The sequence below is a fragment of the Ictalurus punctatus genome, chromosome 23 (genome assembly GCF_001660625.3).
Source record: "Ictalurus punctatus breed USDA103 chromosome 23, Coco_2.0, whole genome shotgun sequence".
Lineage (NCBI taxonomy): Eukaryota > Metazoa > Chordata > Actinopteri > Siluriformes > Ictaluridae > Ictalurus > Ictalurus punctatus.
In genome coordinates, this window is record NC_030438.2 from 19,254,421 (window position 1) to 19,271,575 (window position 17,155).

The following is a 17,155-nucleotide window of genomic DNA, read 5'->3' on the forward strand; positions in this document are numbered from 1 at the left end:
ACCTTTAAGGAGCTGCTTGAGGAAGGATACAAAACTTCTGCTACATCACAGTCATCTCTCTCTCTCTCTGACACACACACACACACACACACACATACACACAGACAGACCATTATAGGGAAATAATCAATGACAGAGTTATTGTCCAAAGTAGTTAATGCTTTGAAAATGAATCAACACCATCTGACCAATCAGAATCCAGAATTCAACAGCACTGTGAACAAACGAAGCCCAACGTTTCTGAATGTTGTATTATTTTCAATCAATAAAAAAGTTTTACAGTTTGTCATAATGAACTGTGCATGTTTTGAGCTGTGTGTGTGTGTGCGCTGAATGTGTGTGGGTGTGTGTGTGTGTGTGTGTGTAATAATTCAGGCTGGTCAAAGCTTGATAAACAGTCTCAGCTCGGTAGTTTCGGCTCTTGGGAACATTTAAATTACAGCCAGATGGAGCCTGGTATCTAACTATAGCACTGATACATATGGCACACTGACGGGTTAGCGTTAGCAAGCATCTGCTCTCACACACAACACACACACACACACACACACACACACACACACACACACACACACACAGCCAGCTAAATAACCTGAGTTTGCTTAAGTTCTGCTTCTGCTATTTATCTTCGCAATCCAACAAATCCAAATTCGGTTAGCTAGAAAGTGTGGTGGAAATCGCTAAATCGGTTCGATCAGTGTGAAGCCAGGTTTACACGACGATAAAAACGTCACCAGATTAGCTTTACTTTCTTTACAGAAAACTAAACTTTACTTAGTATCTCTTGGGCATTGTATTGTTATTAAAATCGCTAAGACGCTAATTTAAGGGTCGGCAATAAACTATTTATAAGCAAGTAATACTTATTTTACTAATTAAATCCTGATTGTTGAGCAATTCTTTGATAATATATGAGTAAATACACTATACGGCCAAAAGTATGTGCACCCTGACGATCACACCATCACACATGTGGTTCTTCTCCACACTGTTGCTACAAAGTTTGAAGCACACAGTTGTATCGAATGTACTAGTTTGCTGTAGCTTTATAATGTCTCTTCACTGGAACTGAGGCCCAAACCTGTTCCAGCATGCCAATGCACCTGTCCATGAAGCTCCATGAAGACGTGGCGTGTTAAGGTTGGACTGGAAAAACTCGAGTGTCCTGCACAGAGCTTAACCCTGCTGAACCTCACACAACATCAGCGCCTGACCTTAACCTCACTAACGGTCTTGTTTATTTGTGAAGGAACACAAATTCCTACAGCCAAATCTAACTGTAAAGGTGGAATAAATCTGGATGGGATGTTCAACTGAGAAACACGCACCCGGTCTAAACGTGACTCGTCCATGCTTTTTGAATACTCCTTCAGCTTAAATTCTTCTCTCTCGATGCGTGAGCTCTCGATGTCAGCGGAAAGGTGTGGCATGTTCGACACCCAGGCGACTGTCCTTTCTGAGGCAGGGGTGGGAGGGTTCAAAGTGTTGGGAGATGAGCCCTGAAAACAGAACGGAAATTTCAGAATAAGCAGAAGCGCTTAAGTAAATAAGCTTAAGTGGTGGTGCACTTACGTATCGTTTTAGGGGCTTTGTATTTTGCCTGAGTGTACAAATGTACAAACGAATACTCCTACTCATACTCAATTATTACACCTTGCATTTTTTAGAAATCTAATGATAAGGTTTTTTTTGTGCATTTCAAGCAAGCAAGAAAGCATGTTGTGCTGTTATTGAAAAATAATAAAAAGAAAGTTAGTTCCTGTTATCACTTACGTTATAGTCTCATTTTGAACGTTTAAGATTAGAATGAAACTGTTTAACATTCACTCAGGTATAATTCCAATGCCCTATTTTTACTTTAATTCACGTTACTTAATGTTTTGACAAGACCCCATAGTATCATTTCATTTCACGTGATTATGCTTATTCTGTGTAAACCTGCTGAGCACCTGTTTGCTGATGGAAGGCTTGAGTAAGTGCTGCTGTGAGTGTTGCCGCTCCTTGTGCGACTGCTGCGTCGACTGTGGTGTTCCCCCTTGAGAACCCTGAGATCCCTGGCTCTCGCGGGTGGAGCTGTGCTGATGAGGAAGGCCGGGGGCGGTGTTATCCTTGACGGAGAGCTGCTGCCGTGGACCCGGCTGCCTCCCCCCGAAACCCGACTCAGGAGACTGGAGCAGATTTCCGCTCGGAGGTCTCGTCTTGCTAGGGGGTGTGGCAACGGCAGCCGAGCTCACAGAAAGCTGATGGGAGGTTTGAGACTTCATGCGCTGTGTGGGAGGCGGAGCCATGGAGCTCTGACGGACAGGCTGGACAGTGGTGGGAGGCGAGGCGAGCGAGGAATGAGACGTGCCCGTCTGTGAGGCCATGCCCATCATCTGCTGCTGCTGGAGGTTTTCCTGACACGTGAGCAAGAGAGGAACAGCTAGGAATTCTCCGATAGTAACTTACGTTTGGGTCGAAACGATCCATTTTAAATCAAATGTTACATTAAACATTGTTATATTGCCGATATATGTAAAACAAATTATTTTTAGAATCTTTAAAATTATTCATAAGTAAAAAAAACAACATAATTTTCCTTTTGTTGTTAGTTTACATGTCTGATGACTTTTTCTGCTAAGATTATAGCTAGCATTTAAATTTGTGTAAGCTGAAAATATTCTAAAATTCTTTTGGAAATTTCTCTTTAGGATAAGCAAAAAGAAGTTGTACCTGCATGTGCATAGAGAGTTGCCGTCGGGCGTAGTCTCCCCGGCTGTATTCGTCACTGTAGCTGTGGGAGTGGACGATGCTGGGCTGGCCGAGGTGTGGTCCGGGTCTGAGTGTGGAGAGGTCTTCGCTGCGGGAGAAGGCGCCGCGGGCGAACTGCGGCAAGTATGCTGGGTGGGAGGAGTCTGGCTCCGGAGCCAGCAAGAGGGGTGGAGGCACCTGAGCACGACTGTGCTGGCGCTGGACTTGAGGACCGTCGGCAGCCATGTGGAAGAGAGGGTTCTGGAAGGAGAGCGGGTAACGTAGAGCCGCGGCCTGCTGCTGCTGCTGCTGGGACAGCGAGTCGGTAGTGGTCCCCATCTGGCTCAGCTGGCTTAGTCGCAGGCCGCCGGACACACTGGAGCCACCCGAACCGGCTGACATCCGCCCTCCACCGGCACGCAGCTGACCTCCGAGGCCTCCTCCAGCACCACCAAGGCCACCGAACCCGGCAAGTGAGGCCTGGGGAGAGTTGAGCATGTCCCCCACAGACTGCAGGTTAGAGACGCTGTTCATTCTTGAGTCCTGGAGGTCCATCATAGAAATACGTTCATTAACGGACAGAACCTATAGGGGGGGGAAAACGCTGCAGTTACGTGCTCTTTTAAATGTGTGCTACAAAATCTCAACTCTATTTATCTACTTTTTGGCGCAACTAGTTCGATTCGGATAAATCCAAAAATCGAAAACACACCACATTGTAGACAGTCACTTTTGTATGTATTAACAGCACCCACATCATGGTGTTGCCCTCTTTCGCCATGCTTGGGCAGCATTTTGAACCATGCAGTAAGCAGGCCTGTAGCGCTTCATCTTCCCACCGGATCAAAAGGAACCCAAAGTCCCTCAGCAAAGATGGAGAGGGGAAAGGTGTGCTGATGAGCGAGCTGCCATTCAAATGAGATTTTGAACCAAACAGCTTTCACTTTCATCACAGTAAAGCATTACTCATTGACATGGGCCATTATCGTATGACTTGCCCCTCCACCCATTTTCAGGTCAGCTATATTTACCGTGCAAGCTTACCTTTGGGTCTGGGTCGGTGATATCGGAGCTGCTCGTACAGTACGCAGGACTGGACCGGGCCAGCGGGGGACGGGTGACATAGAAAACATCTTTAGAAGAGGCCCGATGCGGATGATCCCGATCAACGTAAGCACCCATTCCAGCTCGCGATGGAGGAACGACACCACTGGGCATGGCAGAGGTTGGGGAAGGTAAGCGAGTGATATCTATGGAACTGCAGAGAAGTCGAAGCAAAATTTTAAGATAAATTATTAAGATAAAAAATATTAAGAGCTGTTTGTTAGGTTGGCAGTCAGTGTCAAGTGTAGAGTCAAGTATAGTTGGAACCCAAACTGCTAAATTGTTGAAGGGCGTGGTTTAGTATGTGTCTTCACTCAGAAGGAGGCATTTGGGGATGAGCTAGAATGGGAATAACTAATGTGCCACGTCAGATCCCTGCTTAGTTAGGATCTTTTTTGGGATTCCAACTCAGGATATTGCATGAATCCATGCCTCGGGAACACTCATCTGGATAGCCACTGCTTCAGGATATAGCACAAATGGAGTATAATTTGAAAGGCTATGAGTACGCGTGAAAAAATATAAGTGTACCAGAGGCTTAATTATGGCCCTTTGAGTTACTACCTGTTAAGGTCCCTCATCATGAGGTTCTGAAACTCGGAGGATATTCCCCTGTTGAAGCTGGGTCGAGAGAGTAACCGGTCTGTCTGTCTTTCCGGAGGCTGTCTGTCTGTCTGGTGACTGGGCTGCCTTTGGAGATGAGGATTGCGAAGGGCCATGCTGATGTCATTCAGGAGGCGGGGTAATGGTCCGAGCTTGATAATGGCATCCTTTAAGCAAAACAAGTTACAACAGACAGATATGAACCAAACGAAACCAAACAAAAACAATCAGAAATGAAATTCCCTATGTTTCTCAAAAACTGTATCGCCTGCCAATTCACACCCACCAGCCAACTCACTCTCCTCCATCATACAACACAAACCAACCTCACACCCACAGAGTACAGTCAATGCCGCTCTCTTGATCTCCCAGCCACAGATGGCTGTTGCATCATGGTGGTTTGAACTTACGATCTCTGTACAATAGGGCAAACGCTTTTGTAACAGGTTGTACATACCTTACTGAGTTGAGCCATGACCTCCCACAGGAGGCTGTGCAGGACAGAAAGCTCTCTTCCCAGGTCAATGTATCCCTCAAAAGCCCCGGCATTGCTTATGCTGTCTAGATTGGAGATCTCATACAGGAACTGCTGCATGGAGCCCCACTCCATCTCTAAGAACTCATTCATGAAGCACATATACTCCTCTTTACTGCCAAACCTTAAGGGAATACCATAACCAAGAGGGAAAATATTCACAATCAGTTATTCTGTTACATATATATATATATATATATATATATATATATATATATATATATATATATATATATATATATATATGACATTGTGTGTTTAGGTATCATGGATAGAAAAATACATAGATAAATGAATAACGACTACTTTATTTAATCGAAAAGGTCATGGCAAATGTTTGCGGGACACGCCCACATTTCATTTTTAACATCTTGAAATTCGACACTTCCGTTGATAAATAAGAGATTTATAAAAAGAAAAATAAAATGGTTCCTTTTATCCGTTCAAAAACAAAGGGGATGCAAACTTTTGCACACCGTACACCAAGGCATTTTTGCTTTTACAGTATGTATTTAAATTTTAGCAGTCAGTTTTAGCCGCGCTATGCTAATGAAAAGTGGCACTTTAGAACCAGCTTTAAAGTGTATATATATATATATATATATATATATATATATATATATATATATATATATATATATATACACAGTCCGATAGATTTAAAACACATAATGCGAAGCAATTAAAACAAAAAGATTTTCTACAGCAAATTGCCCAGACTGACTTGGAGAAGTTAGCGAGGTTCTGCAGCACTTTGGCTATGAGGGTGAGCGTGCGTGAAGTCTGCTCGTCCGGGTATTCCTGGGTGAGGTTGAACAGCGATGGGGACATGACGGCTGGACAAAGGAAGCGCAGGAAGAGCGAGCCACTGATCAGGCGGTCAGCTATGTCCTCCCTCCCCCTCTCCGCACAGCGTACTCGCCAAGACGCAAAGACCTCCTTCAGCTCACGTGGAAAAACGCTAGTAGATACAAAACATTTACATGTTTCAGAAGAACTTACGTTAAAACTCTTTCAGACCTACGTTATGGCCTTTCCACTCTTGTATACCTTTGCCCACCAAATCCAAATACAGATACATATATTTGGAGCACTAAACAGACACAGATACTGATAGAGATAGCGTTACACCCCTAATGCTAACATCTTTTTGGTGAAGCATTTCCTTTTACTTTGGGAATTAGCATAGAATGATCACAGTTAACGTTGCTGACATTGACGACTAACCAATGTGAGTTGACGATTTTGCAGAGAGCAAGCTCACAACACATGCGTAGATTCGCCTGATGGTCCAGTAGAACGGAAGGTGGAGTCCTCATGGGATCAACCTCACAGTTCTCCTCTGACTCATACAGCGCTCGGATGAAGTCACCTGCACACAAGCAAACAGCAGCTCGGTACATCTGACAGCAAACACCAATCGATCCAAACGATCCTCACTGCATGTTAATGCACATCAAATCAATATGGACTGAAGTCAGAGCTGTAAACCGTGGTGGACTGGGATCCCAGCAAGAAGTAGCAGGCATGGGGCATTTTCATTCTCATGCAAGTTAAATTGTGCCATCAGAAATGATAATCATGGGACAAAGAGAGATCGGTCACAGTCATAGTAAGTGCTACTTAATAATTAGCAGTTTGTACAGCCCATTTTCTTGTTTTCTACTGGCTCAAAAGTTATCCAAAATAAACATGATGCAAGATGAAATTAGCTGTTACAGGAAGTGAAGTCCCTTAATCACATTTCAAGTGTCCGTGGGAGCAGACAGGTTCAGTCACGGGTTCTACAGAAGTTCGGTCAAGTGGTTGAGTTCTGTTAAAGTTGACAGTTTCTGCAGCAGTGGCTCTGCAGGAGTGGTCAATTTTGGTCACACTTTCTCTGGAAGTGGTTGAGTTTGGTCAAATTTTCTGTGGGAGTGGTCAGGTTCAGTCACAGTATCTGCGGGTTTGGTTGAGTTTGGTCACAGTTGCTGCAGGTGTGGTCAAATTTGGTCACAATTTCTGCAGGAGTGGTCGAGTTCAATCACAGTTCTGTGGGAGTGGTCAAGTTTGGTCAACGTTACAGTGGGAATGGGTGAGCGGTTGAGTTTGGACAGAGTTTCTTTGGAAGTAGTCAAGTTCAGTCACAATTTCTGTGGGAGTGTATGAGATCTGTCAAAGTTTCTTTCGGAGTTGTCAGGTTCATTCACAACTTCTGTGGGAGTGGTCGGGTTCAGTCACAGTTTCTGTGGGAGTGGTCGGGTTCAGTCACAGTTTCTGTGGGAGTGGTCGGGTTCAGTCACAATTTCTGTGGGAGTGGGCGGGTTCGTTCACAATTCTTGTGGGAGTGGTCGGGTTTGTTCACAATTTCTGTGGGAGTGGTCGGGTTCAGTCACAATTTCTGTGGGAGTGGTCGGGTTCGTTCACAATTTCTGTTGGAGTGGTCGGGTTCAGTCACAATTTGTATGAGAGCGGTTGAGTTTGGTGACAGTTTCTGCAGGTGTGGTTAAGTCCCGTCACAGGTTCTACAGGAGTAGTGGAGTTTGGTCATGGTTTCTGTGGGAGTGGCCAAATTCAGTCACAATTTCTTTGGAAGTGGTTGCGTTTGGTCACAGTTTCTATGAGAGCGGTTGAGTTTGGTCACAGTTTCTGCAGGTGTGGTAAAGTTTGGTCTGTTTCTTTGGAAGTGGTTGAGTTTGGTGAAAGTTTCCTTGGGATTGTCTGAGTGGTTGAAGGCAGTGACATTTTCGGTGACAGCAGTTCCTGTTGGAGATCGGATTGAAAAAAAAAACAACATTCCCGTGCACAGCTCCACGTTAAAACGTTAAAACTTTTCACCTAAAGCATCCTTGAGGTACTTATGTCCGATGAGTTTGAGGTACTCTTCTATAGCTTTGGTGGCTAAGGTGTTCTCACGGAAGATAAGATGCTCTCGGTCAATGAATCGGTCTACCTCACACATCGCCATGTCTGAAAGAAAGTCCTTAAACACAGAAAAGGAAAATAACATCACACACTAGACAGTTCACTTGTAAACAAAAGATACGTGAAAGGAATGATAAGTGGATAAGTGCATACAAACACTAAGTGTGTACCTTTGCCTTCCCTGTGCTTTGTAGGATGTGCACCAGTGCACAGGCTACCTCCTCTTTGCTTTTGACACTCAGTAGAGGCTCTAAGACGGCACACAGCGTCCGGTAGTTGTTGGTGACGTACTCGGCAAACTCTTTGTACAGTTCCATTGGCAGGATGCTCATGGTCTGGTAGCGAGACTTGAGTCGCAAAGAGGCGTTGATGATTTTACCCCCTCCTACACCCCCGCCTTTGGCCAGGACACTGGGCTGAATCACGGGGTACCATTGCTCTACAAACTGTCGACCGGTGATGCTGGATATGGGGATGCTGACCAGTCCTAGATATGTGCTTTTCTCCTGTTGAGAAGCAACGGGTAAGTGTGATTGTTTAGGAACTGTAGGAGAAACTTCACAAAGTTTGGAAAATTTCAAGAATATTTGTTTGTCATTCAAAACTGAAATGAACCAAGATGTTCCCCTGCAGTCACACAAGCGTGATGTGTGTTTGAAGCACTGGAAGATTATGGCTGCTGCATAGAGTACATCGGTGTGTAACAAACACATTCTGACTGATATATTTGGGCTAGATGTTAGCTGATTGTTTGTTGGATAGCTGAGAGAGTGATTATTCTTGCTAGCAATAAGCGTGATTCCCTGGATCAGTATCTCTTCCAATCAATCATTGCCACTTTATAATTCTCTCCAGACTGGAAAGCTACTGTGTAAAACCAAGCGCGTAGCCAGCAAGCGTCAGTTCAGCTAGTCAATGTACCACCTAGTTCAAATTCTAGGAACTAGAGATTTACATCACTCTAGAATAGCACTTTAAAAGTTCTTCGCTAACACAAGCTATTTCTGTGTATAAACGTAACATGCTAAGAGTGCTTGAGCTCTACACAGTAGCTTTTTCTGTCTGGAACACAACTGGTGCAATTTCTCAGTCGTACACCAACAACACATTACGCTAACTGGCTAATACGTTCTCCTACCTTGCGTCTTTTCTTGTCCGTCTCTTTGTAGAGATGAAGCCGGAGGTTGCGGACAGCCGGGAGGTTGTTGAACTCGAAGTGCTCACCCCAGAAGACAGTGTCGGTGCGGGGTTTGCTGGTGGTGCGTGCGTACAGCATGTCGTCCAAACACAGTTCACAGTAGTAGCGTTTTTTGGGCGGCAGCTCCCGGGCCTCGATGATCCAGAGCTTCAAGACGTTGTCCACCCTCCGGCTGTTGTCCTGAGTGGGAGGAAACAGCGGATATCTAAGTACCGGCAGAGACATGTAGGCGTATGGTGTAAGAACACGGAAACAAAGAAATGATTGCGGATGCTGGTAAAGGTTATGTCTGACCGCAAGTGGGACTGAATAACGGGTTATTCAACAAGGTAGAAATAGTAAAAATAGAAGTGAGACGGGGAGTGAGAGGACTCAGGGTTGGCCATGATTCAAGAAAGATTAGCACTCAATGTGTAATGAGTGCAAGCGGAAAAAAAAAGATCAAACTATATTTACAATCCTCACCGGAAGAGCAGAGTGCTCTGCTGGATCGAGAGAGTGATGTTTTCATAAAGGCTGAGTCATTTAATCAGATCAAAATGCCATCGGTTCACTCTGGCCTGCATTTCCTGGTGGAATTTATTTCGGCTAAATATATACCGCTGCTTGAAAAGCAGTCGTGTCCAGAAAATAGTGCTTAATTGCTATCCTAAAAGAAGTCTCTTTGTCCTTCAAGTGTCCATCAATAAAATTAATTGTTCCGCATGCTCACGGAGATAACGAGTAACCTTGGTTGCATCCTTTTATCCTTTCCTGAAAAGGTATCAGCTAAGATAAATTCCGGAGAGCTTTGATGGCTTTTGGAAACTCTTGCTGTCATCTGCATATCATAATTCAGCCCCCAGGCTCCTGCTGCCTGAGCATCTGGATCAATCAATCCACCATCCGAAATTTCTGCTACGTTCCCAAAACTCTTTCTTGCATCCGTTTAACGAGAGACACAGAAGAAGAAAAAGAAAAAAAAACGGAAGGATGAACTTTGAGATGTTTTAGACAATTTAGAAAATGTAAAAAAACGGCGAGATGGAGAACATAAAACGTCTGTATTTTGATAAGAGATGAGGCCAAGGATTGAAGAATGATCTTCAGACACTTCACAGAATTAAAAACGGTGGCCCCAGAAGACAGGTATGAACTTTAAAAAGCTGTGCTGCTGTTTCGTTCCCGGTGACAAGCTTACGGAAACGTCTAGATGGATGCGAGAGAGAAAAACAAACCGATATCTATTATGACCATTTGTTCCACTCACTTTGTTGGGCTTCACAGCTCTCTGTAAATTCTCGATCCATTTGTCTCTTTCTGCAGCCGACCGACAGGCGAAACACTTTGTTCCCGAAGCAGTCGTCACCTGAGATACGAGATAATGGCGTTAAAAGGGGAAAAAAAACAAAACAATTCCAACCAATCAATTTGGTGAACGCTGAATGAATACTGACAGTTAATAAAGTGCCACGGTAATGGGACGCTGTCATCATCGCTCATAATTCATCCGTTCCTCATCTGTCGTTTAGTAGAATTTTCTTTTTGATAAGTCCATGACTAAATGTAAGACTCTTTAAAAAAAATCTCTCTCTTTCTCTCTCAGTGTCATTCATTCATTTCTCATCATTAGTTTTTGTCAGTCTTTCATAGTTTGACTATTGTTGAGTGGGTTTGTACCTTAGCAACAACGTTTACTCAGTAATAAGCCCATAACAAAGCTCTGTTGAATTCTGATTGGTCAGAAAGTGTTGATGAATTTTCTGTAACATCAGCTCTGACAGTCGCAACGTTCATATTAATGCACTCGTTCTAATACGTTGTCATTTCTATAGTAACAGCTCATTCACAGGGTCTTGTATGGCAATGGCTCAGCATAATCTTAGCGTAACTATCAATGGATTAATTGTTTTGTTATTCTAAGAGGATAAAGATAAAGCCGTAACTGTAAGTTTTCCGACACGGTGAAAGTTTCCGGACAGAGGAGTTTACTCTTGTGGCATATTTTTTTTTTGTCTTATTAACGACGAGAGAATGTTAGTTGGTTGTAAACTTAAGCAAGTCTACTTTTAATATACTGAATGTACTATTCACGAGAGCTCTAGTCTCACCTCAAAGCAGTACTCCTGCCCTAAAATGCTGGAGTGAACCGGTTTGATGATGGCGTCCTCGTCCAGCGTGAGGTCCAGTGCTTCGGCCGCACTACTGGGAGACAGCAGGGATTCATGGGAATGTGACTCTTTGAAGCTCTGCATCAGACGAGTCCTGCAGGGAGACAAAGAACAACACGACTGAGAAAGTTCCCAAAAAACCAAGCACTGCACTCAAAAGGTGGCTCGTCCAAAAGCCGAATCGTTTGCGGCAAACTCGACGTTTCGCTCGAGATCAACAAGAACAGAAACTCGTCAAACACCTACCCGGTCTTTAGCGCGTTCGGCTGGGACTTAGATGGCTAATATTGGTACGTACCTTTGAAAGCATCAGCGGCTGTGTACAAAGCATCATCACAGGTAACTGGACATTTAAGTTCAATTGAAATGCCTTTTAAACAGCAACTCAGTGAGTCAGATTGAGAAACAGCATACACAAACACATACCTACACTTACCGCACCTTCTAGCACACAAGCTAGACGGATCCATACGCTTAAACTAAAGCACAAGACACACAAGACACACAGACCCAGAGAGTAATAATTAATGAGGTTATACAGAAGACACCTTAATAAAGCACTTTTAGATTAAGCAAATAAAACGAGAAAAGGTTTGGAAATCCTTAGAAACCCATCGGAGCCGTAGCTTTCTCTGGCGTATCCGTGTAGCATCGCTGTTACTGTATACATTCAGGAATAAAATGTGCATCAGGGTGTTAGAGACATACAGTGGGGAGAGAGAGTGGTATAAAAATAGATCCATCAGAATGAGTCAGAATGAAAAAAGTGAAAAAAAGAGGGGTGTGGAGGAGGGAGGAAGAAAGAGACAGTACGAAAGACCGAGAGAGAGAGAGAGAGAGAGCGAGAGAGACCGGGAAGACAAAGATGGACTTCTCTGAGTAAATCAAGGAGTTATGTAAGCTGCGGGATCCAAAACGAGAGAATGCGAAAGCGATCACCAAAGAGGGGGGGGGGGGGGGGGGGTGTTTGGGCATGTTACAAGGCTTCCGTGGCTTACAATGATGGACAGCAGACCAGAAAAGTGCTGCTTCTCCAATGCAATGCTTGACACACAGATATATATTATCGAGATTCCCTTCTTAAAACATACTCGCAGGTTAAAACAGCTCAATAAAAAGGGCACACTGACAGAAGATTTCAGGGAATAAGCACTTTAGTTTGCTGGATTTGGAGTTTAAAGGTTGTAGGTTCTTCTGCTAAGCTGTTTAATGTGACGTTCATTAGGCTGACTCGCCACCTTTGTAAAAAAGAGTTTTGGACAATATATGGTGTGTATCCCAGTCTTGCTCATGAGAATTAATGTGTCCAGTGAAGTCACAAGTTGCCCACTATGAGTCTAGTCTGAGTTCCAGAGATTCCAATCTAGGGTTCGAATTGAGTCCAGAGTTGCAAACTCTCTAGAGTCCAGGTCAAGCTCAGATTCTGAAGTTAAGTCCAGAGTCTGATGCAGTAGAGTTAGAGTCAACTCCAGAGTCCCTAGCTCTAGACTCGGACTCCAATCCTTAGTCCCTAGCTGTGGACTCTCTGATGTCCAAAGCTAGAGTCAGATTCAAGTCCAGAATCCCAAGCTTTAAAGTCTAAGTACATTTGGAGTCTGAAGCCATGGAGTCACAGTCAAGTCCAGAGTCTGTAGTTCTAGACACAGAGGCAAGTCCAGAGTCTCAATTTGAGTCCAGAGTCTGAAGCAGTAGAGTTAGAGTCAACTCCAGAGTCCCTCGCTGTAGACTCTCATGTCAAGTCCAAAGTCTCAAACTGTAGAGTCAGAGTCAGGCCTAGAGTCCCAAGCCATAAAGTCCAAGTTGAGTACAGAATCTGAAGCCATATAGTCAATTGAGCCCAGAGTCCCTAGATCTAGATTCTAAGTCAAGTTCAGAGTCCCAAACTTTAGAGTCTAATTCAAGTCCAGAGACCAACGTTAAGTCAGAGTAAAGTTCAAAGTCTCAAACTGTAGACTCCAAGTTGAGTCTGATGTCCAAAGCTAGAGTCAGAGTCAAGCCCAGAATCCCAAGCTGTAACATCTAAGTACAGTCCGGAGTCTGAAGCCATGGAGTCACAGTCAAGTCCAGAGTCCATAGTTCTAGACTCCGAGGCAAGTCCAGAGTCTCAATTTGAGTCCAGAGTCTGACGCTCTACAGTCTGAGTCGAGTACAGAGTCTGAAGACTTAGAGTCAGACTCAAAACCTGAGTCCCTAGGTCGAGACTCTGAGTCGCAAAGTGTAGAGTCCAACTAAAGTCCAGAGTCAAAAGCTGAAGAATCAGGGTCGAGTCTAGAGTCATCAACTTTGGGAAGGTAACAGAAATTCCACTTCATCACACCACCTCATCGCTCATTAATTTAAAGCGCCACACACCCGCGTTTAATTCCTTACACATCCATCACAAGTCCACGATAGAAAAAAGACAGCACTCAAACAGCCAACGATCTAAAAGTAAACCTCTGAGACTACATTCAATCTTTTTGCACAGCACATTTCCCGAAATCCTTTTCACACTAATACTCACAGAGGCCGAGGGTTGCATTTACTCAGCACGGAGAAATAAATGAAAGAATGAATAAGTCATGACTGAAGGACCTGACCAAATGACACAGCATCTGGCCAAAGAAAGTTCAAGAGGGGCAAGAAGACTCTATAATGACTTTACGGAGTTGCATCACATTAATTGCCCCCAGACCATCTGTGAATGCACTCGTTCTAGTACAAGGTCATTGTTAGTTACTTGGTTATCATGCAGTCATACACAGCACTTCATCAGAGTTGAGGACAGATTAAGGAAGGGGTTCCACCTCACAGACTAAAATGATCAGACGACTGCTGAGTTTGGTGCAGAACAGCAGGTAATTTGGCCTGTAATTTTCTCAGAGGAGGACAGAGAAAAACATCGACATTGCTGATCCAGATGGAAATAAACTCACAGAGGAACACATGTAAAATAGGAAATGACACCAGGACCCCATTTAAATGTAATCCCATCCCGATAGGGCTATACAGACAATCCCATATGCTCTGTTTACGTTTTGACATCGCTACTACCGTATTTGTAGCTGTCCTGTGAGTCTTGCGTAATCCTATGCCGTCCCCCTATTGGTGGATTTTAGACAAGTGTCGTAGCAGCGCTCACTCTCAGAGTTTTCCGACACTACCAGAGCTTTCTCGTCGAGTGTCACTGGTCGCAGTTGTACTAAATCACCATCTCAACTCCCGACTAAAGGTTATCCTTTACGTTGTGCCATTGTGGCTGCGACAGCAAATTCGAGTCAAATATTGTACAGTGTAAAGCTGCTTAAGGTCCACAAATCTATTGTGTAATCACCTGAAAACTATTGTAAATGATTAGCTGCATGAATCTAGAGTCTGGGCTAGAAAGAAATAGAAAGAAATAAGCCCCAGTATCTACTTCATACAGTACATGTCATTCTATTTACGGCCAGTGGTGGTGCTGTTGTTCCTGATTGACTTTAATCAGTCAGTCAATCAGTAAAACAAAGAAAACCCATTTGCTAACAGCAAATAAGTAAAATTTAACCTGCGACAGAGGGCTTAAACTCGCTAGTCCATTTATACTAGCTGGTTCTGTGTATAACTGTAGGGAAGAGGATAATTTAACTGAAAAAGGGAAATCGTTAAGGAATGTGTGTAAAAGTAGGAAAAGCTGTGATCACCTGTCCTGATCAGCACTGCGGAATCGTGGGAGGATCATTTGGCGGAAGCTGCTGGTGCGGTCCAGCTTGGGCTGACTCTTCGCTCGTTTTATAGACCCCTTCAGCCTTCGGCCAAGAAAACTCTGGAATAACACGTTAGAGATTAACACACTGTACTCAGAGACTCACAAAACATGGTCAACAATCTGGTATGAGAGATGGCTTCCTTCGACACAATTCATATAAATGTCCGGCTCTGGCCGAAACGTTGATGAGGAAATTGATACCATGGCAAAAATGAAAAAAGGAGGAGAGAAAGTCTGATCGATGAAAAAGAAACATTTGGAGAGGTGACCTTAGAAATATCAATAAAACTGTCAAACTGTCAAATTTTTTCCTCTATCTTACAGTACGATGCACTGCCTCTGAGTAACCAATAGTGGGCAGTGTTGTACCATAAATATTCCCATTTATCAGACACGTACAGGATGAAGAAAAATAATCAAATAAAATATGATGTTTTAGGACGGCACACCCTTCATCCGATTCGGAAAAAATATCCAAAGACATCCGTTAAAAAATGGATATCAAACTTATTTTAGTTTGACTTTTTTTCTTTCTTTTTTATTTTTTCAAAGACGTTCTATTTAGAACCACCATTCAAAAGTTCACATAGCTTACATCAGACTGTTAGGGTACAATAAAACGTACCATACACACATGGTGTACATCTTTGTGTTAACTGACATTGTTTAATGGTATTATTATCACTGGGCTGCATATAAACAGCTAATTTGGGTTTGAACACGTTCAGTTCCTGTCTCGTGTTCAGACCAAACATTTCGACATGATGCAGTCAGGAAGCAGAAAATGAAGAGCATGGAGTAAAATGTAAAGCTTGGGAGTATGAGCAGATGTTTGATGTTATAGAGAAATCCAGTCTGCATTGCCGGCACTGCAGCTTTACAAAACAGCAGGAGTAATAACGAGTGTGATGCGTAATACCGTGATTATGTAATAAAGGTGTAACACAATACCACTATCTCTATCTTTACCTGCTACAGTGCTCCGAATATCCAGATCTGGATTAAAACCCAAAGTGTGTGTGGCCTAAACTAGCAAAAAAAAAACCATTTCTGGCAAAACCGTATCTGTATTTGTATTCACGTTCAGTTACATCACTACTACACAAAGTATTAGTTTCCTTAAGAAAGAAGAGCGAACTCGGTTATCATTTTCAATTTGATTATTATTTTTTTAAATGAAAAATAACTTTATTGATAACACTGCTAAGTTCAGCCCGTGTGAAGCAGCAGCACATCAGATTTGAGCGACTGACTCAGGTTCTGGCGCTGGTCCGTGTGAGCATGTTGGCTTCCTGAGTGACTAAGATTGTTTGTCTGGCACCTTGGTGCCACTCGCTCTGGCATTTCTCGCACGCTGGCACTTGGCATGAGCGCGCCATGCATCTCCGGATTCACGTACCTCGGACGAGGGCAGAGACGCTACGCAGGACTTGACCTTCCGTTCTCCGGCCCAACGAGAGACAAGGGAAGTGGATGGAGAGAGAGAAAGAGAGAAAAATGGAGACTGGGGTAGAGAGGAAGAGATGGGTGGGGTGTGGATTCGCCTTTCTGGTGGAAGGGGGCAGGGCAAAGATGGAGAGAGAGAAAGTGGGAGAGAGAGCGGGTGAGAAAAAGGTACGGTCTTGCGGGTGAAGGGACGAGTAGCTGAGAGACGGAGCGAGAGAGAGAGGGATGGCAGGAGCGAGCGAGGACGGGACGGAGGGGTACTCACGGATTGTCGGAAAGGTTGAGGGGGGGCTATGGGAGGGGTCTCCATGCTCGGCTGGCGCCCAGTGGCGATGCTTTTCCGCCTGAGGCGGGAGTTGTCTGAGAGAGAGAGAGAGAGAGAGAGAGAGAGAGAGAGAGATAAATGACCAAATTAGCATGCTATTATAAAATCACAATGCACTTTATCTCCTGCAGCAAACACCACAAATGACTTTCACATCAGCAGCAGAAACAGAAATAATGCAGTGCAAAGTTTATGGTCTGTAAATGCATAATGCTAATTTTACTTGTTTAATGACTATTTTATGACATGTTTATCCTGCATAATAAGCAAGCATAAACAAAACAACAATATTTGCAGAATTTTCGTCTGATCTATACTAGACGGCCAAAAGTTTGCCTGCCCTTAGTGAGCTCAGGCGCCGATGTTGATGTGAGGAGGCTACAGTTCCAGTTCATCCCAAAGGTGTTCAGTAGGGACGAGGTCAGGAGTCTGT

General features: G+C 43.9%; 1 protein-coding gene across 1 annotated transcript in view; it reads right to left on the reverse strand.

Annotated features, from left to right (window-relative positions):
- The window catches only part of syngap1b (synaptic Ras GTPase activating protein 1b), a 28,413-nt gene extending 11,669 nt beyond the window's left edge, over positions 1–16,744 (reverse strand). The window contains exons 1-15 of the mRNA XM_017452663.3: positions 16,663–16,744; positions 14,887–15,008; positions 11,165–11,318; positions 10,324–10,422; positions 9,015–9,254; positions 8,047–8,382; positions 7,790–7,934; positions 6,200–6,344; positions 5,697–5,933; positions 4,895–5,096; positions 4,399–4,604; positions 3,775–3,988; positions 2,713–3,315; positions 1,950–2,396; positions 1,329–1,499 (exon numbers count right to left, since the gene is read on the reverse strand). Coding sequence (XP_017308152.2) covers positions 1,329–1,499; positions 1,950–2,396; positions 2,713–3,315; positions 3,775–3,988; positions 4,399–4,604; positions 4,895–5,096; positions 5,697–5,933; positions 6,200–6,344; positions 7,790–7,934; positions 8,047–8,382; positions 9,015–9,254; positions 10,324–10,422; positions 11,165–11,318; positions 14,887–15,008; positions 16,663–16,707 — 3,366 coding nt within the window. The 5' untranslated portion in view covers positions 16,708–16,744. The remainder of the gene's footprint in view (positions 1–1,328; positions 1,500–1,949; positions 2,397–2,712; positions 3,316–3,774; positions 3,989–4,398; positions 4,605–4,894; positions 5,097–5,696; positions 5,934–6,199; positions 6,345–7,789; positions 7,935–8,046; positions 8,383–9,014; positions 9,255–10,323; positions 10,423–11,164; positions 11,319–14,886; positions 15,009–16,662) is intronic.
- Positions 16,745–17,155: the final 411 nt, after the last annotated feature.